Genomic DNA, 22,244 nt, shown 5'->3' with positions numbered 1-22,244 from the left:
GCCCCAATTCAGATGCCGCACAGCCAAAACAATTAACTGGCACTAACTCTAGGAACAGAGAACTAACTCTAAGGCCAGGCAGCCTTCGACTGTTCCGGTATCTGCATGGGGCCGGGAGAAGCAGATCCAGGCCATTCGCTTCCCAAGAAGCAGGGCAGCCCACCGTGCTGGGGGTGGGGGGAAGACGCACTGAAATGTATCCCCACACAACTTTCCAATCCGTTTGGGCCTCCTCAGCACCTCACCTTTCAGAGTGGCTTTCTTCAAGACCTTCATGGCATAGAGGTGGCCGCTGTCTGGTGGGGTGATTTTTCTTACCAGGAAAACCTGTATGGAGAACAGCCAGACCAGAAAGATAAGAACACTTAGCAGAATTTGAGTTACACTCTAATTAAATACCATGGAGCGGGGCAAGGAGGAGAGAGAAAAAGGAAGTTTAATTGTGCTGAATTCTTCAGGTCTAGAACAGTCTGCATATGACCAACATCTCCAACACCAAAAAAAGAAAAGCCACATGATGAGAGCCCAATATGAGAACGGGGTCCAGCAGCCCAGCCCTCCATTTAACCCCGAGTGGTACCAAAGCAAATGAGAACACACAGGAGAGGCACTTGAGCCACGGAGACTCATTCAAGGCACTTTGGCGAATGCAGAGTGAGACAATCTGCCCCCCCACCAAAAGACGGGGGGCCAAGGCCAGGCTACACCTACTTTCATATTACCTCCTATGGAATTCTGCACACAAATTTCAGTTGATCTCATCTGCATGTAAGAGGATATCTCCCTTGCACTGGCTCATCCAAACTGCATTGAAGGCAAATGAGCCACAATAGATTGCTCCTGAGGTTATGCTGTTTTCCCTCTCAACAGCAGCAGGTTTCAGACTGGGGGCAGAGATGTCAGGCCAGCTGAGTCCCCATAATTAGTCACTATTCTGAGCAAAACAAGTGTGCACAAGCAGGGCCTAGGCCATGCAAAGCCCCAACTGCCTAGGGGACACCATTCAGAATTCTCCAGTGTCTGAGGGCTTACTGATGCTACCATCTGGGCAGATGACGGTCACTCAACGTTTGCACACCCATACCCACCACTTTACAGCCTGTGTCAAACCCACTGTACACCCTCACTGCCACTAGCAAAATCTGGTTTTAGCACTGGCCAGGAAGCTCTGTTTCTAGTGCTTCGGGCGTGTGCTGAAAAGCCCAAACTTGCTCTTGAGGACGGGTGGAATATTCTACAATACGGAGGCATCTTCTGTGCTGCTTTTGGAGCTGCTGCACAATATTATTATTTTTACCATGTTTTTCTCCCCAGTGGGAACCCAAAACTGCTTACATTACCACCACTTCTCCATTTTAACCTCACAACCACCTTGTGAAATAGGTTGGGCTGAGTGTGTGTGACTGGCCCCCGGTCACCTAATCAGCTTCTATGGCAAAGCAGGGGTTCTAAACCTGAGACCCTCTGATCTTAGTCACCATATTGGCTCTTCTGAAGATTTTGGAACTATTGGGATACTTTTAGTCTGCTTTCCCCCAAAACACAGGATTCAAAAGTGATGTCTAGGACCTCATAATCTAGAAGAGTGATAAAATGTTCAGCGGGATCTGAAGTGGTTTAGCGGTTAGAGAGTTGGACTACAACCTGGGAGACCCAGGTTCAAGTTCCCACTCAGCCATGGAAGCTCACTGGAAGTCCTTGGGTTGGTCACACATTCTCAGCCCAACCTACCTCATAGGGTTGTTGTGGGGATAAAATGGAGGACAGGAGAGTTATGTAAGCAGCCATGGGTCCAAATTGGGAAGTAAGATGGGGTAAAAATGAAGTAAATAAACGAAATACCATTCCACAGCCCCAAATATTACTTAAGTTACTTTAAAATCCTTTTAAATTTAAATTAAAAAATTAAAAACCTTCAGAGATAGGTTGGGCTGGAGATTAAGCACACAAATGCTCTTAGAACTGATAAATCCTGCCTTTTTTAGTTTCCTTACACAGATCTCATTTTCAGGTGGGAGAAAGGACCACCACGAGACAAATACTGCCTATATACTGCATTGTCTGACAACACGCAACATAACCATGCCTTACAAAGTTTGTAAGGTAGAATAAGATTTTTTTTTCAGATGCCACTGGACTCTTGTTGGTTTTTGTGGCAGCACACTAACACGGCTACCCCTCTGGAATTATTTCCCTATGGATGCAGACAAAAATAAAGGCTCTGGTGAATTCTTCAGCAGCTATGCAAGTCCTGCCCTGCAATGGAAGTTACTGAATTGCATGCCAACACTGGCTCAGCTGTGAGCCTTGCTCAGTGCCCCAGGCTGTTTATTTTATTTGGTTTATTCATTGCCATTAAAAAAGCGCCTTTTTAAAAAGGCACACACTTGCTCACTGCATGGCATTTATCACCATTAAGAAACAGAGCGCTCTCTCCATTCCCTGCTACATGCAGATGCCAGTCTTTCAGAACTCACCAAGGAGAGAAAAGAGCCATGCGGTGAAGGGGTTAGAGTGCCAGGCTAGGATCTGGGAGACCCAGGTTTGAACCCTCACTCTGTTGTGGAAGCTCATGAGGTGACCTTAGGCGTTCCTTCTCAGCCTAACCTACCTCCCAGAGTTGTTGTGAGGATAAAAATGGAGGAGGGGAGAACAATGTTATAAGCTGCTTTGAATCCCTGCTCAGGCAGGGAGGTAGAAAGTGATTATCTCTGGTTACTCCATGTGCCTGCGTTCCTACACCAAGGGTAATCGGAGCTAGTCTTGAACAGTCACTTATAAACCAGTTTGCACACGAAGGTGCAGAGGATGGAATCAGGCCACCTGCGCAAGTCTAGCACAAGCCTACTTCAGGTACATTGTAATTTAACCAAGTTACACATTGGAGAGAATGCAGCCAAACCCCAAAGAACAACAGCCTCTTGAGACCAGAATTGTTATGTTTTGGTTGCAGTAGGAAGGAAGTTAGCGTATATTTTTCTCTGCTTGCAGTTTAACAGGGGAAACACCCATGTGGACAACGGAACTTGTATATGAGGGAGGAAAGAGGGAACTCAGGACATTAACATCACGGGGGGGGGCAGTGCAGCTCTTATTCAAAGGAACGTAGAGAAGTCTGAGACTGCAGAAATAAAGCAGCAAGTTTTACTACAACAAAAAGTTATCACCCAAGGCCCACCTTAATCACCACATTGGTAGGCAAGGGGCGGGGGGGAAACGTATCTAGGCAATGTTGCACGTACCCAGCGCCCCTATTTTAACTGAACCACAATATCTGCCAATTTGCTACACATTGCCATGTTAGGCCACCAGCAGAATCCCCATTCGGGCCACAGCATTCAAGCAGGTTCATGCAGTGACTGAAGGCCCCACTTAAACGAGATGCTGGTTGCGTACGAAGCCGCCTGGGTTAAGTTTAAGTTCTTCTCATTGAAAGCAGGCCAAAGAACTGAGCTTCGGGCTACATTTGCCATGGCAATTCTGCCACATCCCAGCACCCCAACAGCCCATTCTCCCCTCTCCTTATCTCAAGTTCTTACCGTGGGATTTGGGTCATGTACCAAAACACGGTCCTGATCTGGCATGGGGAACGGTAATAAGAGCTAGTGACGGTACAGGATGCTTCCTGACTTTGTTACCATCAGTGTGAGATGGCTTGGAGATTTGGGCTGGGAGTAGATGCAGAGTGTGGGAGCCAGCACAAACGGAAATACCAGAACAACATGCTTGGTTTCTAGTTTCATTTGGCAAACCCAGCCATCTCTACTCATTCTTTGTACCCAGTGCTCCCTGCAGCAGAAAGGGAAGGTGAATGGGAGCAGCTGTGATGGGTGGCGCATGCTGTGAACTTGGCACAGCAGGGATGCTTGCCGCATACACAGACCCCTCAGATACGGCAGCACAAAGAACGGCATCTACCTTTGTTCTTAAGGCAGCTTTCAGTGCGATAACTGGGAGGACTTCTAAGGGCAAATACTCTCCAGAACTAACTGGGATTGTACATTGCTTGTTCTAGTTTAAAATTTATGTTCTAGAACGTGCCTGGGGGATTTCTTTAGCTGGCACAGGCTGCCAAACCACCAGTAATCCCAGCAAAGAAGGGGGGGGGAGGAAGCATTTTAGTTCCTTCTCTGCGCAGCAGTCTTCAGAAATGGCATCACCGGGGCTCTTACTGTCCTGCACAAATTCAGACCACGAAGCTGCTTTAGAGTAAATCAGACCACTGATTCAAGGTCAGTCATGTCTACTCGGACTGGCAGCAGCTCTCCAGAGTTTCTGGTAGAGGCCCTTCACATCACCTGCCATCGGATCCTTTTTAAATGGAGATGCCACAGTCGCTCCCCAACAATATGAATTGTTAGCCAGAGGGAAGCCTTTCTCCTCCTGTGATGAAGGCGCAGTGATTCACTCCCCCCCCCTCAAAATGCTGAGATGCCTTAACGGTGGTAAAGAAAATTATGTTGCTTAACTACAAGAAAAATGAGTTATCCTTTCGTGTTACCTTTTCTTCAAGAAGACAAGCGCCACAGAAAATCACCCAGAAGAACAAATGTGCACATTATGGCCGTGTGAGTTTGTCCTGAGGGTGTGTGTGTGATACAAGATAATGAGGAACCACAGTTTACGAGGGGTAAGTTAACACTTGACAAGCTATCCCATCTCCCCTTTTATCAGCTCAGCAGTGGACAAACCTTATCGGCATCAAGAACATTCACTCACTTTGCCAAAAGAGCCTTGCCCCAGGACTTTAAGCAGCTCAAACTGCGACGGATCGGCCTTCTCGGATCCCTCCTTCACAAGGTACGTGATGGTAATTTCTTGGACTGAGCCTTCATTCTGAAAGTTATGGAAAACATAACAGGTTTAGCAGGATCTCCAGATTTAAAAATGGAGGAGTGGATCAAGGAGTCCACTGCATAGGTCTGAGCTCTTGGAAAACAGATACATTTTTTTACCCAGTTGAAGCACCCCTTAGACCTTGGTGCCTTGACCATGTCATCGGGCATCGCCTGCGTGACAAGCATGCAGGAGCGGGGACTTGCTCTCTCTAGTCAGAGCTCAAAAATATGCTTGAGACAGGTACGTAAGCGAGCCAGCTGGAGGTGTCCAAACCTGTGCAATACCTTTGTTTCAAATTGCCTGCACCGGGCTAGCATACACACAAAGAGTTCAAGCAAGCGTATTCTGTTTTTACTTATTACAATCAAGGGAATGTGTCATGGCTATGGAGATATAAAAAAGTCCAAGAAGGAGGCCTTGGATGAGAATGGGAGAGCTGGAAGAAGTTCCGTGTTGCATTTCTCGCATTCCCTCCAATTCAAGGATTTTTCCAGGAAACATATGCAATGGCAGAGACAGCACAGGGGTCTGACTTGCTAAAGAGCCCTGCAAAATCCCAAAGTTCTCAAGTCAATCTAGCCCGGCCTCTGTGTCACCAATTCATACTTTATGGAGACGCAAGGGGATGATGTTATAATGACAAGGAATGAATGCTCTGTTTTGGGCAGTGGGAGGCGCAGGACAGGCACTGCCTCAGTGTCAGTAAAGCTGTCCCAAATTTGATGTCTCTTGAATGGAGGAAAGGAGGCAAATGCCAGTTACAATTTGGCAACCTGAAGAAAAAAGGAGAAACAGCTTAGAATTTACAGCGCAATGGAAATGGGGCCTTGACATGTGTACAACAACACTGTTAGAGGCAGAGCCACACATTTTGGGTCTGGGGTCCACATCTGAAACAATCAAACATAAGTTGTGGGTTCTCATTTTCCGTGTGTGCTGTGGGATCAGAATGACCGAAAATATGAAAGAAGGGTTTAAAGTCTCCCCCCACCCATCCTGTTTTCATGACCTGAAACATTATTTGGATAATGGATAATTATTTGGATGTCCCTGGAACATCACGCAAAAACCACGGGAGATCGTGTTTTCTCGTGCGAGATTTGCGCGATGTCGCAAATCTCGCACGAGAAAATGCGATCTTCTGCATTTTTTGTGTGATGTTCCCAATCGTTCTGAGGGAAGGTAAGCCGTATGGAAACGGCCCATGTTTCCCCCAATGGACCAACTAGCCCCTCCTCACAACTGTTTCAGGGCAGGCCTTTTCTCCATGTGCAATGTGTTCCCAATCCGAAATGGACATGATGTGTGTATAAACTGAGGAGAACCTGCGATTCACGTCTGACTGTTACGTGGGGAGGGGACCCCAGAACTCATCTGTATACTGTAATGTGAGACTGCTTCAGAGCCTAGAGCCCTGGGGTTCAGGCAGTTCAGAAATGCCAAGTTAAATACTGCCACAGGAAAATATTTGCTTGACAGAGTGAGCCAAATAATAAACTGACATCCAGTTGCTGATATCCATAACTCGAATTTCACACAGGAAGCTATAAAAAGAGAGAACCAAAAGGAAGCCACACTGAACCAAATCAGGAGAGGCCCTGGACTGACTTTCAAAGAGAAATAGTATCCTGTTTTGCCAAGCAGACCAACCACAAGCTGTGACATGCAAGTTCATGTGTTGTTCACACATGCATGTACACTCCACAATTGCTCTGCATCATCATGACTAACTACTGAACTGCATTAAGAGATTAAATTAGCAGGCAAGGTATACCTGGTTTGTGCCACCCATTTTTAAAAAAAGTTATCAAAACAGACATCTCTCTCAAAGTTGAACTCAACAGGACTGTGTCTTTGTTCTGAACTGGTGCTTTGAGACTGTGGTCCGGTGGCTAGGGCAGAACAAGCTGAAGCTGAATCTAGACAAGACAGAGGTAATGCCAGTCGGGGAGACCAATATTCTAGAGGGGTTAAACCCACTTGTCCTGGATGGAGTGAAGTTGGTTCTCTCAGAGCAGGTCAGCAGCTTGGGGGAGATCATGGACCCTGCCTTGCTATTTGACAAACAGGTCAGCATGGTGGCCTGGAGCACCTTTCACCAGCTACATCTTGTGCACCGAATCTCTCACTATCTAGGCTCAGCTGGTCTGGCCACACTGACCAATGCTTCTGTAAACTCATGGCTGGATTAATGCCTACTGTCAGGGGCTAGCTGCCAGGAACATACGTTGCCCATTTTGAAACAGCTCTATTAGCTGCCGCTTTGTGTCCAAGTTCAATTCAAAGTACTGGCTATGACCTTTAAAGCCTGGAGACCCACACATTTAAAGGACCATCTTCTTCCGTATGTCCTGGTGCATCAGCTATGATCCTTAGGCAGCCATTTGTTGGCTGTCCCATCATTTGGGGTAGCCCCACCAGGCACTGACCAGAGCTTCAGCCTTTTCCATCATGGCCCTGGCTCTGTGGAACGGGCTCCCTGAGAAGGTGAGGAGAACCCCCTCCTTGGAGATTTTTAGGAGGTGACGCAAGGTCTGTCTGTTTGCCAGAGCTTTTGAGGGGGTTTGAATGACAGGCATCTATTAAGGGGGAGGAGGGAAGGATTTGGGACTGTTACTTGGTTTTGGTTTTAACTGTAAATGTTTTTAATCTACTATTATAAGATGCCATGAACAATATGAAAAGGTGGGGCATAAACGTTCTGATTAAAAAATAAGGCAGCTAATAAAACATCAATCAGCTTAACCTGTTCATGCTCAAGGCCCAGTTTTCCCAGGGCCGTTCTTACCTGCCACTGTGACGACCAAGCCAGAAGCTTGGCAATACTGCCCCAATACTGGAACTGAATACTATCCTGTACTCCTCCCGCAATGGCATGCTATCGAGTTCTGTCCCATAAAAAACATGGACTCTGAAACGCATCATCATCGTAGAGAAAAAATCCATTAAGAAGCCTAGAGCTGCTGTTTTGGAAATCTTTTCCTGGGTCTCCTAGGGCATTCACAAGCTACTCCGCAGCAGCTAGAAAGATACCAGTAGCTCACAAGCTACCCTGTGCTAGATGCTGCCTTCATATGCTGGATTTTTATTACTGGGGTGGGGGGAGTGGCACAGGAGAAACCTTAGCAATCCCTAACCCAGAGCAGAACAAAATCCAAAAACAAAGCCACAGGAAAGCTGTTACAAGGCTTAGCACAGAACAGGCTTTTGAGTTCTCCAGAATTCTTTATCGGGCTGGATGTTTAGGAAAAAGAAAGTGTCTCAGGCCATGATCCTAAGTTCTTGCCCTGCAAGTATGAGTTGAGCTTATTTCAATACAAGATCAGCTTAAAAGAACAATTTTAAAAGAAACATATGATGGCCACATACAGGGCTTTTTTTCTGGGAAAAGAGGTGGTAGAACACTCTATTACCACGCTCCTAGAAATGCATGATGACATCACTCCTGGAAGTGACGCCACTTCCCGGAACCCAGCACAATGCATTACGACGAGATAAATATTAGTAAGCTTGGAAAATTACACTATTATGAGAAAGGGTTTTTTTTCCTTTCTGTATCCTCTACAAAAAGTGAACTCTTCTATCCCTTTTCCCAACCATTTCATTTCTTTGGAATCATTTTTTAAAATATGCAAGGAGGGGGCCTCTAAAAATCCAAAACCGATCTCACAAACCTAAATTCTAACCGATTCCCTCTGCCAGCGTAGAAAAAAAAATCTAAAATTCTTTCTCAAAATTCCACAGAGTCTGAAATGCCTAATCTAATGAATATTGAGTTATCAAATTTTCAGGAAGGGTTTTGCTTTACTGGAGCAATTCAAAAGAAGATACTAAACTTTAGCTGCATTAGATTTATACTTAGTTTAAAATGGCTTTTTTTGTTGCCTGCCAACTCTACCTTACCAATAGCTAAGCTGTTGTGACATTGTGAAATGCTCATAAATATTCCAATGTCCCACACAAACAATATTCATAAAAACTTCCTTAACACCCATATGTCCACTGCAATTTCAGTGATGTTAATCAGCTGAGGGTGGGGAGAACCATTTGAGTTACAGCTATTAAGACATAAGAACACCTATATGCTGATGAATATATTGATGAAAGCCTTCTGTGACTTGGACACAGCTATCCATTCTAGCATAAAACTGGAATAACCATAATGGATATTTTAACTAATACAAATAACCATAACTGATATATTTAATTAACACAGAACCAATCTGCATTCAAAAGCTGTGGGAACCATAACAATGTCTACTGCAATCAACAAAAGAATGAAAACAACACACACACACGCACAGCCCCACCCACCCCCATGAAAAGAAAGTAGAATGAACTCAAAGCAGCACACATGCACACACACATACAAAGCCCCACCCCCCATGAAAAGAAAGCAGAATAAACTCAAAGCACCACACATACACACACAGCCCCACCCCCACCCCTGAATGAAAATAAAAATGAACTTAAAGCAGCACACACATACACAGAAACCCCTGAATGAAATGAACGCAGAATGAACTTAAAGCAGCACACATACACACACAGCCCCACCCACCCACTCTCCCAATGAAAATAAAACAGAATGAACTCAAAGCAGCACACACATACACAGAAACCCCTGAATGAAATGAAGCAGAATGAACTCAAAGCAGCTTAACTTCCTCTGGAGAGCCAGCCCCAACATCTCTGCTTGCATCTCTCTCTCTCTCTCTCACACACACACACACACACACACGCGCACACGCACACACACACACACACACACAGGAATGAAAAGAAAGCAGAATGAACTCAAAGCAGCTTAACCTCCCCTGCTGAGCCTGCAGGGCTGAAGGAGGAAGGAATCATGTGGGCAGATTCTAGAGCTGCTGGAATGCCGTTCTGGGGCATTCCCCCTCAAAAAAAGCCCTGGCCACATACAATAAAGGATATGCAAGCATTCTATGAGCAGACATGCAGATTTGAAATGGTGCTGGCATCAACTAATCTGGATTTTGCTTTGGACCAATACAGGTATCTGTAACCTTTTTTGACAGTTAAACAGTTTACCATATAAGTTGTTTGGCTAGAGAAACTCTGACTTTGTTAAGCAGCACTCTATTTTAGAAGATGCTAAAATTCTGGTGGTGGCTCTGTCATATGCAAATAATGAACACATATGAACTAGCTCTCAAGTTTCAGAATTTGGCCAAGATCCAGTTTATGCTAAATCATGTTCTCTGCTCCCCTCCCCCTTCAATCCTGTGCCAGCAGGAAAGCTTTCATTCAGCACCTTGGGGCCCTACAAGTATGTTGTTTTCATCCAACACCATATGCCCTTCACCCCACCCTCCACAGCACCAAGAAAAGCAGTATGTTCTGCTATCTGCTTTTCAGTGCTTTTTGGCTGGTGACAGCTACCAGGAACGTTTGCATCCCCCCAAATTGCCCACCACACCATGGCAAACACCCTTGTTTGTCGCACAACATAGCTGATGTGGCTGGCATGTCAACCACACACAGACCCGCCTGCCCATCTGCTCAGCTTGGCTAACAGTTCTGCAGAAAACAGGAATCTCTTGGCAGCTTCTCTTTACTGCAGGGAGAGATTGAGGAGATGCCAAAGCTTGGAACCAGCATGGCTTGAAACACATTATTTTGTTAAAACTGGAGACAAAACAGATTACAGAATAACTCATTTTGAGAGCTGTAGGCACTGGTAGCAATGCTATCCCCATGTTCTCTAGCCCTTTGAGGAGGATGGAAAAAATTTGTCTTATGATTTCACTCGTAAGGAGGGAAAAGGCTTTTGAGAGCTGTATCTTACGTTGCAGCTGCATACAGAGATGGATCACTGGCCGACCCCTCCAAGGTTTCAACACAGAACTCCTTCCAAAGCTTTGCTACTAGAAATCCTTTTTGCTGGACACAACAAGGATTAAACCCAGGGCCTTCTCTACCCTCTTTGGGCTTTTCATGCAATACGCCAACCCATCTGGACACAAAGAATTAACAGGGGGCACCGTATATATTATCAATGGCATCTGTCCTTCTCAGGAGTCTCTTCAGAAGCCCCTCGTCCCAAATCAACAATATTATAGCCTGAAACCTCACACATTCTATAACTTTTAAGTATTTACTGCCCTAAGTGTTGCCTGCTTCAAGGCTGGCCAGTTGTGAATGTCCAAAACTACAGTTCTGGCGTCTTTGTGGCTACAGCTTACCCATCCCTATCTGGACATTTATCCGCATCCATGTGAAGATGCCTTGAATGAGACCACTGTCTACTCTGACTGGCAGGGGGTCCCCAGGGTCTCAGGAGGAGGTCTTTCACATAATTTACTATTTGATCCTTTTGTAACTAGAGATGCTGGGGATTGAACTTGAGACCTTCTGGATTCCAAGCCAATGCTCTTCCACTGAGTTAGTGCCCTTCCCCCGCCACAAAGTAGTATCATCAGAAACCAAAGAAAAACTTTGGAGAGCTGGTATTCTCTCTGGCCAAAATGCCAAAATAAACAGACTATTTAGATCTAATACTTCTCCCCCCGCCCCTCCAGTGCAGCTGAAAATGTCCCTCTTTGCTCCATTTGATCCTCTTCTTTACTGAGAGTGGCAGCGAGAGAGAGGTCTTTCACATCGCCTTCTAACAGATCCTTTTAACTAGAGGTGCCAGGGATTGAACCTGGGAGCAAATACAGATGCTGTACCCATTGAGCCACTGCCCCCTCCCCTAAATACATGGGGGAGCATTTCCTAAAGAACTGCAGCATAGCTGAAAGAGAAGATTTCCCTTGGAGAAGTGGTGAAAGAGGGAGATGCCACCATCCATAACGTGGCACTGCAGAAGCAAGCAGAGGCAGCAACAAGGCACGGCTAGCTGCACCAAAAGAGGCAAGGTGAAGTTGAAGTACTGACCGGATTGGTGCCACTGACATTGCCTGGGGAAAGCACAGGCAGACTGTAAGGTTCTGAGCGTCGCTTGCCATGCAGCCACAGGGCCAGAAAGGCAAAAAGGCGAGGAAGCCGGGGTTCCTTAACCATCGCCATCATCCCATCACCGCTGGAGTGGCACATCATCAGAAACCAGAGTCCTGTGGAGTTCCCTACGGGAACATGGCTGGTGGCTACAGGTGCTCTGCCAACTGGAGCACTTTCTGCTTCACAAAGGAGACAAGTGGTGTGAGGGGCCCAGCCGACGGAAGTGTGGAGGCAGCAGAGCTTTCAAAGCAAAACAGGTTGAAAAACCAAGCTTCCTGCCCTCCCTAGAACCAAAACACTTGTGGTTTATTCACCTCCTTGCTAGTTTGGCCCAGCTTCACCACTTGTCTGTTCACGGCACTCCCCTGAAATCTACCAGGAGCTGGGGGGTGTAGTTTATTTAAATTCTGTATCTACACACTTCCGCAAAAGGGCTTAACAGAGCCAAAGTAGCACAGTGGACAGACCAGCGGGAGACAGGAGTAGAAATCTTGCTCAGTCAAAGAACTCATCAAGTTTCAGGTAGTCATTATTTGAACCCATGTGATGTCATGGTCCAACCTGGCTTCTAGTCCCCCACCTGGCTATGAAACTCTCCAGGTGTCCTGGGCCTCTGGCTCTCTTTCAGCCTAACCTACACCCAGCTCTGTATCTCACTATCAAAATTGCCATAGGATGCAGTAGAGATCTTAGGTCACTGTTTGACAGCTGTGGTCAAATGGCTGAAAGCAAGCAAACTGAAACTGAACCCAGACAAGACAGAAGTGATGCTGGTTGGGAAGGCCAGCATCTTGAAGGACAGCATGTTTCTCACTTTTGATGGACTTCATTTGACCCTTGCAAACTTAGTTAATAGCCTGGGGATTATACTGAATCCAGCGCTACTGCTAAAAACGCAAATTAAGGTGGCCGCAAACAATGCTTTCCACAAACTCAGCCTAGCCTGGAAGATGGCCCCCTACCTCGACACAGCCGGATCCATGCCATGGTAACATCAAGACTTGACTACTACAATACACTGTACATTGGTCTTCCCTCTAAGTTAACTTGGGAGACTCTAGTTGGTCCAGAACACTCTAGCTCAGCTATTACTGGGAGCTAGGAGAACCACGACGATTACTCCCATTCTACAGTCACTCCAATGGCTTCCTATCAGTTACCAAGCCCAATTCAAGGTATGGGCTACCACTTACAAAGCTCTCCACAGCCTCGATCCATCGTATTTATGGGACTGCCTCTCCCCCTATATTTCACAAGAACAACTTCGCTCATCTGAACAGGGCCTTCTGCAGGTACCACCCTTCACGAGGTAAAATCAACACCTGCCTGTACAGGGCATTCTCTGTGGTGGCCCCCACTTTATGGAATGGCTTACCTGAGGAGATTAGGAAAGCTCCCACTCTCCAGGCTTCTGTAAACAATGCAAAACCGAATGGTTCAAGAGGGCTTTTTCCTCAGATGGGAGGGGTATTGTAAGGAAGTGGCCCCAGGAGATCCATTCCTAAAAGGATACCCACTGGCAAAGGGATAAAATGAGGCCATAGACTTCACTACTATTGTAAACTGTGAGGGACCGTAGAATTCACTACTATTGCTGTAAGTATGAACTTATTGGGTCATTCCTATGTTGTTTAATATGTCTATGTTTCAACACTGTTAAATCTTTAAACTTTTCTTTTCATTCTTTCTTTCTCTTTAAATCTTGAAAGTTGCATGTATATGCCCATTACATACATACTGAAATATCGTGATATTGATTGTACTGACTCACAATATGCAATCTGCCTTGTGTCTCAGCGAGAAAGGTGGACTATAAATAACGTAAATAAAATAAAGTTAATATGAATGAGGAGAGAACCACTTAAAGGACGCCTCCTCCTGTAGGGTTCAGACCGTCAGCTAAGATCCTCTTCCCAAGTCTGCTCTTCATGCCCCCGACCTGCAGAGCTGAACCATGTGGCACCCAGAGATGTTTTCTTTTCCAGTGGTGGCATCTCACCTTTGGAATGACCTCCCCCCTTGCGAGTGCCTACTTTATTGTGTTTAGCTGCCGGGTTGAGGCAGGTCAGCATATGTAGATATGTTCCAAACTACCTCACAGGGTTGTTTGACAAGGAGTAATGTGTGTGTGGGGTGTGTGTGTGTAAAGAAAACCATGTACATCAGCATGAACTTTTGAAATTGAGACAGGATGGTGTTACAGCTGGAACCTCCTGCTTGAACTTGTCCCACCTTTCCGAAGTTTCAAAGTAAGAATCTTTGACACTGCCATTGCTAGAAATTCTTCATAGTTTGGAGAACCCCTAATCTGTCATCAAGATTGCCTTCTCAATGGCTAATTCATTGCATTCTCCAAAAAGGATTCTCAACCATCAAAAGGATTCTCAACCATCATAAGCCATCATTTTTACTTGCCCTAACTACGTAACTGACAGCTTTTAACCTTCCTAGCTTTTTTTAGCTCGCTCTCAAAGGCATTGTTTCCTCAAGAGCAATGGGTCAAAAAAGTACATATTTAAATGAATGTTAGTCCTTTAAGGTGCCATTCTGTTTTATTTGCTAGGGCAGACTAGCAATCGTCGTTCTCTACCAGGGGTCTCCAACAGGGAGCTCACCAGCTGCTGCACATTAGCTCATGCATCTCCTAGAGGACCCAGGAAAAGCCGGAGAAAAAGAGCTGCTCTAGGCTCTGTTCTTGTTTTTAAAAGTTTCATTTCATCTTGTTTTTCCTTCTGTGTTGCTTAACTGATAGCTTCAATTCTTGTGTTCTTTCTAACCCATGTTCTTTCCTTAGAACAGAACAAAAACCAGTAGTATGCTGGAGGGGAGCACATCAGGTTTTTTTTCATTACTCAGATTAAATAAAACGTTAGAGACCCTCATTCTGTGCCCTTTTATCATCTTATAAAAAGACACAGAGCTACAATCTGCTAGCGTCCTTGAACCGCAGGGCCCAAAACTGCAGAAACCAGCCAATGCAAGAACAAAACAGAAACACTAGGCACAGAAAACCACAATCAGCACTCTAAGGTGCCCACTAAGTAGGGCATTCTGACACACACCAAGCGAACACAGCTGTGCTCTAAAAGGACTTTCAAAACCAATCAGGGACCCGCACCAAACTGGCCGTAGATCACACTCTGGCTCATCTTTTTATTTTCAACAAAGTGACGCTTGAAGTGAGTTATCACCTTGTGCTTACTTTTAGAAGATGACCAATTTCTTGTGCTGTTGGAACAGCTACTCCAGCCCAAAATGCAGTGGGCTGCTGAGCTTGGATTGAACACCAATGAAGCTTTGTGGTTCCCCCTCCCAGGTCTTTGCTTTATAAATATAAACAAGGCTGGTCCTTCTTTTCAGGACCCACACTAAACAGAGGCCTTATCAGACTTCAGCAGAACCGCCCACCCCCATCCCCCGGAACATTAAGGTGCTACTTTTCAAACACAGGCACAGGACGCCAATTATCATTTTTCTCTCTCTTTTAATCATGAAAGAACGGAATGCGATTTTGAGTGGCATGCAGATGATTTACAATTGTTAGCTACAACCCAGCAGTATTCTTGATGCTGGGGGGCGGGGCGGGGGGAGGCACCATCTTTGACATTGTGGGCAGAAGCCAGAACAAGCCTGCCAAACATCCAACACCCCCTTCCAACCTTCTGTCCTAATATACCACTTTTCCCAGCCTGGACTCAGGTGGTGTTAACAGTAGAGAGATGGGAAAAGAAAGGGACACAGCCAACATGATGTGGAGCAGATGGGGCAAAGGGGAGCCAGCAGGGAATCTTCCCCCCCAGCAGGTTTTCTGTATTGTTGAGATCCTTACCTTAGCTACCGAACTCACATCCCTCTCGACCCAGATGGGATCCTGTTTTGCCTGCCAAAAGAAAAAAAAGGTGAGGGCAAGCAACCAGTGATGAAGAGGCATTTTTCTCTAGCACCTACCTGAAGCAAGTTCAGTGTTTTAAGTTCAGTTTGAACACTTAACAAAATTTATCACACAACCTTCATGCGCCAAAGCCTCTTTGTTAGATGCATGAAGGGGAGTAACAGAACAGAATGAGAGCCACTGTGGTGTTAAGAGTACCGAATTAGGACTGGAGAGATCTGGATTCAAATCCACTCCGTCATGAAGCTTCCTGAACGTCAATTACCGACACAAGGTCTCTCAGCCTAATTTCCCTCACAGAGTTCTTGTGAGGATAACATGGAACAAGGGAGAACCATGTGCAGCACTCAGAGGTCCTTGAGGAACGATACAATGTTGGGTTGCCAGTCTCCCACTGGGGATGGAGGATCCCCCGCTAGGGATAATAATAAACTGGGGGATAATAATAATAATAAACTAGGATCAGGGGATCCCAGATCCTAGTTGTTTATTGTTGTTGTTGTTATTGTCATTTATAATCCACCTTTCTCACTGAGACTCAAGGCCGATTACACAGTGTGAGATTAGTACAGTCAATATCAGGAACATTACTACACAGGGCCCCGTGGCACAGAGTGGTAAGCTGCAGTACTGCAGCCCAACCTCTGCTCGCGACCTGAGTTCGATCTTGGCAGAAGCCAGGTTCAGGTAGCAGGCTCAAGGTTGACTCAGCCTTCCATCCTTCTGAGGTCGGTAAAATGAGTACCCAGTTTTCTGGGGGTAAAGTGTAGATGACTGGGAAGGCAATGGCAAACCACCCTGTTAAAAGTCTGCCAAGAAAACGTCGTGATACAACGTCCCACCATGGGTCAGTAATGACTCGGTGCTTGCACAGGGGACTATCTTTACCTTTTAATTACTACACAATACTGTGTCTCAGGTTTCCCTCTTCTTGGAGCCCTTTCCTTGGGAACAGTTTGGCTAAGTTGCAAAAGTTCTGCAATAGCAAAGTTGCTTTACTCAGGCAAGTTGTATGGTGGCTACTGCTGGGCTTGGCCAAGATGTGTGGAGGCTGCTGCTGGGCCCAGAAGCGTTGTGTGGTATCAAGTCATTCAGTAACCACTGCCACACTAGGGTGAACTGCACAAACTGCATGATAACAATTTGCCCAGGGATTGGTACTGGGCCTAGACCCAATAACTCTTCCTTTCATGGCAGGAGGGAGGAAAGTACAGGTAAACAGAGAAGACAAAATAGCCCTAGAAAGGGCCCTCCTCCTGCCTTAGTGACAGAAACAAATATCTGAAGACTGATAATACTGTTGTGGTTGCCTAGTAACCCACGCTATGGCCACCAATATCTCAGAAGGCATCCATTTCTTAAAGGTACAGTCATTGCTTGTATTGGGGGGGGGGGGTTAACTCCCCTCAAATAATGGGTTGGGGGTAGATTTCAGATTTTTCCCGGGTTTGAGCTTTTCCCAGGTTTGCTGAAAAATCTGTTCATGGCTTCAATCTCTGGATTTAAGTATCCATAAATGAGGCCATGTTGAGAATGAGATATATTGATGATGCTATTTCCTTCTTTGCCAAATGCTTCTTGAAAGCCTAAATCCTGGAAGCAGAAGGCATTATGATACCAGAGACAGTTTAAATGTGCTTAGTTTCATTCGGCTGTAGAATTTTGGTTCCCTTGGGTACTTAAAAATTCACTTTAGACTAAAAAGGTTCTTGAAAAGCAAGGAATTACTTTTAGCTAGACATGGCACTGTTTGAGTATAGCTTTCTAGTGCCTATGCTTCACCTGCTGACCACACACTATACTGTCATTGCAATTCTGTTTCCTTGTTCCTTTCGGTCGTTCCCTGCTTTTCTCCCCATGGGGACTCAAAGCAGCTTACAGGACCATTCTCCTTTCCTCAATTTTATCCTTACAGCCCAATGAGGGAGATTAGGCTGAAAGACTGTGGCTGTCCCCAAATCACCCAACAAGTTTCCATGGCAGAGTGGAGAATCAAACCTGGGTCTCCCTCATCTTCTCTATGCCGGCTCCCTTGCCTCTATTGCTATTCCATATCCTTCCAGACAAATAGCTACCAAGTCAGGGACTGGTTTAAGGGGGTCCTCTGTTTTGAGAAGTCTGAAGTTTCCATCACTTGTGGCTCAAAATAAATGCAAATGTAACATAGGACAGACAAAATATGCATCTTGTCTGGGCAGACACACATTTGGAAATATTCCTCGTCAGCCCTGGGAGATAGTCATGCATGTAGATCCCACCTCTAAATTACATCAGTCTGCAATTTACAGCATGATGGTATATGGAAGTCTTGCTGGTGGAGTTCTCGTAGACTACAGAAGGATGGTTGAACAATTTAGCCACAACTTGTAACAAAATCCTGCTGGATCCCATTCTATCAGCAAGTCCACTGTTTTTTACCCAAGCAAAACCCAAGTTCTGCTGGCCACTCTTTCCCCCCAAATAATCATGAAGACTAGCTGGTAGCAGCTGGTGTATTCTCTTTGTGCCCACTAAAGATTGGAAAGCCTACGGAAAAAAACAGAAAAATTAAGAGAAAATCATTTCTTCCGTTTTTTCCCCTCCAAGGCCTTTCCCTCCCAATTTTTCCAATGGAAAAAATGGGAAATTTGGTGGAGTACTGAGTGAAACACTTTTAAAGACAAGGGCATGCTGTAGACATATACAGCTCTTAAGTCCAAGGTGCATTTCTGCATTCGGAAAGTGTGAAAGAGTAGAGAAGCTTGTTTCAAATCGTGCAAATCTCAAGTTTTCCAAAGAGCAGCATGAGAAAAAAAAATGAAGGCTCAGAATCAAGTGGCCTTGGGTGAGCCTCTCCTCTCAGCCTCAGCTCCCCAGCTGTATTGTGGGGATAATAATGACACTTTGTTCACCGCTCTGAGTGGGGCACTAATCAGTCTGGAAGAGTGGTAAATAAATGCATTATTATTATATTGGTTGAGGGTAGGGTTACCAGATCCAGTTGGAAAAGTCCTGAAGATTTTGGGGGCGAAGCATGGAGAGGACAGGGTCCTCAGCAGAGTAGAACACCATAGAGTCCACCTTCCAGAGCAGCCATTTTCTCCAGGAGAACTGATCTCTAGGGCCTGGAGATCAGTTAAAATTCCGGGAGCTCTCCAGCCACCACTTGATTACAAGTTTCTCATGCATATGAATATCTTTTGGCTGGCAAACCTAGTTGAGGGACAAAAGATATTCAGATGTATGAAAAACTTGTAATTCTGTGATATTACTTGTGTACAGGGCCAGCGCGTCCATTGAGGCAGGTCCAGCAACCGCCTTGAGCGCTGATGCACCGGAGGGGGTGGGGTGGGGGCGCATGCTGCGGAGCTGGCAGCAGCAGCACTGGTGGCTGAGTGGGAGGGATGGGAAGCCACCCCAGCCGCCTGCCATGCCTGGCCCACAGCTGCTGCAGCCTCCTAGCCCTCCCGCTGCCGCCGCCGCCGCCAGCACACGCCCCTGGCTGGGCACGGCAGGCATCCAGGGTGGCGCATGGAGCAACGGAGCAGGAAGACTGGGAGGACGTATGTGCAACTCCCCATTTAAAGTGACATAATAGCATTAGGCAGCTCAAACAAACAAACAGACAGAGGTTGACTTCTGGAATACCTGCAGAGAGGCCTTACTAGACAGAACTTGATCCAACTCAATAGAACACTTCTGTTCTTAAGCTAGAGTTACACATTCAGGATCACTTAATGCAGATGAGTTTTCCCTTACCTATTAAGATCCGGACACTGCCTGGCGGAGTATAAGGATTCCCATGAAAAAGAACTATGGAAAACTGCTATCAACTAACATGCAACTTCAACAAAGAATAGCGGAACCACGCAGGCAAAGCTAGATGCAACAACTTGCATATTGCCAGCCAATGTGAGCAGATTCCAGATTTTGCCAACCTTCCTCCCAAACCAATCAATATTATTTTGGCAAAAACTGAGTTGGAGAGCAGAAGAGAGAGGCCCCCAGGAAGATAGATGGCATAGTGGCTAGTCGTAAAATATTTCCTGCAATTTAGAGCACTCTTCACAGAAGCAGCAAGTCTATTCTTCAAGAAGGTTCAAACTGGAATTTTCAGTTCCTGTTACTCCCCTCCACAACCACGTTTCCTCACAATTTCACTGCTTCTGTACCTTTCATCTGGTTTTGGAAACAGGAAGTTAATTTGTATCTATCTTATTTTGAATTCTGCTGAAACTGCTTAGGAAAAAAAATTTGGGAGGCCTACTGTGGGTGGCAGGTTAAGAAATGTTTGCTAGACTGATCGGAAATGGAGATAGCAAGTCATAAACACCCCTGAAGAGGAGCCTGACACTTGAAGAACTAATAAGATTATTATTCTGGCATAAACCTTTTGTGTACTAGAGCCTACTTCATCACCTCTGTACTCCCTGAATTTCATGGTCCTCCGACCCAGACATTTATAATTCCCCCTTCTTCATCCACTATACGCATCGGACAAGTGAGCACTTGACCACAAATGCTAATGCTTTAGTCTTTAAGATGTTCTTTAGCAGCATGGCCTAGTCAGGGGTGGGTGTAGTAGCTGCTGACCTGCTGAGACTCACTTCCACCTCCTTGCCCTTTAACTCTCTCACTCACACACACACACAAAGCTGCCTGCGCGCACAGGAAAACCCACAAACCCTCAAAGCTTTAAATATTTCTCAAGCAAATCTTAATCTTAGCCTTTGCCATATGTACGGGAAGTGAGCAGAAGAGGCGGTCACAAAGAAGGGACTAAAAAATGGATAAATGTAACCAAGTGTGAATGTCTTTTAAAAAAGTGTCTCATTGCTTGTGTTGCAACAGGAGTTCAATGTAGCAATTATACTGTCACACAACATAGTCGGCACATTCATCTAGACAGCTGTCAAGAGAAGCTGGGCAACTTGGCTGCCCCTTGCTTTGGCCAAAAGTACTTTCAACAACTTTCCATACACCCTTCAGCTCCTCTACGCTTTCCCTGGGCTTCTACATACTGCTATCACCCTTATCCCCCCAAAATGCAATCACTGTATTCCTATTTCTCATGACAAGATTGATAAACATGATGCAGACCTCTGACCAGAACAAAGAAATTGTTCCACTGACATATACCTCAGAGGGCATCACCTTTCCTCATAATTCTGGGAAGTTACATGGAAGCGCGTCCGTCACTTCCACAAAGAAGAAGCCATCGATTCCCAGGCCTAGCAGCCCCACTTAAACAGCTGGATAGCTTGACAACAGTCCCAACTCAGGACTGCCCCCTATCCCATCAACCAAGAGGTCCTCACCTAAGGCCTCATCTCCCTAATAAATGCCAATGGGCCAACTGGCCCATTCACCAAAGAGAGGATCAGCCATGTTGCAAAACATGCGGCAGACTGGCCAAGCTAACTGAACAGTTAAACTTGCCTTGGTGCGAAAGAGAAGTCTCATCATCTCCTCAGCTTCTACGAAGCTTGCTCTTCCATAGCCCGTCAATACCTTCCCCTAAGCATGAACATCACAAAAGTGAGAGCCTCCGACAGAAACCTTCTGGGCCTACTGTGGAAATTTCGGCATCAAGGAAATGGTAATTTCCACACAGATAAGCCACAACTATGTTGACAGCGCACACCCAGCAAGTGAATCAGAGAGACAGTAACGGGACAAATGGTCTCTTGCAAGGAAAATTCTAACAAAAGGTTCTCTATCTGACAATACCAGTATTGCCCACAGAGCTGAATTTCAGAGTAACCCATCTGGGCTTGAGCAGTTCTGCTTATGTCTCTGACAGCAATTTTGACACCCCAACCCCAAATGTCTACCCTGAGGCTGATCACAAAATTCTCCCTCACAAAAGGCTAAGCTGGTGGCTAGACAGTTCCACGTACAGAGGCAGGAAGGAAGCAAAGCTGTGGGGTGGAATATTGTCAGGTGCTTCATTTTTTTCTGTGCAATGTGTTCCATTTCTGAAGGTTCACAGTTTCATAAAATTAACAAAGAACTGATGCCATTGCTGGTATACTATTAGGCTCAGTTGATGGCACTATTAGGCAAGAATGGCTATTCTGAACTTGTAATCAAGGTGTATCAGGAGATAATTGCTACAAATGGAGTGAGAATGTTTTTTATTGTTTGGCAAAACAGGACGGAGTGGGGGTGAGGTGGGGGCAGATAAAGCCACAAATACATGTAACATTCCAAGAAAAAAATCTTGTGTTACTTTTTTTATACCTTGATTTTGTCCCCAATGGGGACTTACGTTTCTCTTATATTTTATCCTCACAACAACCCTGTGAGGTAGGTGAGGCTGAGTGTGTGTGACGGACCCAAGATCTCCCAGCTAGCTTCCATGGCAGAGGGTGGATTTGTCTGGGTCTCCCAGATCCTAGCCCAATAGTTGATTAGATTTGGTTTAGATTTGACCCGCAAGCCAAAATTCTTATTAATATGTCTCTCCTCATGTAGAAATCAGATATGGAATTTAAGTTCTGCAACTGATATGGTGCCCCAGTGACCTCCTTGGTTCAGAGTTAACTTCCGTTAAAATAGATAAGTG

At 45.6% G+C, this 22,244-nt stretch overlaps 2 protein-coding genes across 3 annotated transcripts in view; both read right to left on the bottom strand.

The window, feature by feature from the left end:
• RPS6KA1 (ribosomal protein S6 kinase A1) overlaps positions 1 to 22,244 on the bottom strand; it is a 94,737-nt gene that overhangs the window by 32,932 nt on the left and 39,561 nt on the right. The window contains exons 3-5 of one of the 2 annotated variants that reach the window (XM_054998996.1): positions 15,635 to 15,685; positions 4,720 to 4,836; positions 246 to 327 (exon numbers count right to left, since the gene is read on the bottom strand). In XM_054998996.1, the coding sequence (XP_054854971.1) occupies positions 246 to 327; positions 4,720 to 4,836; positions 15,635 to 15,685 (250 nt within the window). Of the gene's footprint in view, positions 1 to 245; positions 328 to 4,719; positions 4,837 to 11,742; positions 11,972 to 15,634; positions 15,686 to 22,244 lie in introns of those variants that run through there. The other variant, XM_054998997.1, reaches the window with a different exon arrangement.
• Positions 1 to 22,244, bottom strand: part of PIGV (phosphatidylinositol glycan anchor biosynthesis class V) — a 315,344-nt gene that overhangs the window by 253,662 nt on the left and 39,438 nt on the right. The gene's annotated exons all lie outside the window — the stretch shown is intronic.

This window comes from Eublepharis macularius, chromosome 15 (genome assembly GCF_028583425.1).
Source record: "Eublepharis macularius isolate TG4126 chromosome 15, MPM_Emac_v1.0, whole genome shotgun sequence".
NCBI classification, from domain to species: domain Eukaryota; kingdom Metazoa; phylum Chordata; class Lepidosauria; order Squamata; family Eublepharidae; genus Eublepharis; species Eublepharis macularius.
This window is presented reverse-complemented; position numbering and strand designations above follow the sequence as displayed.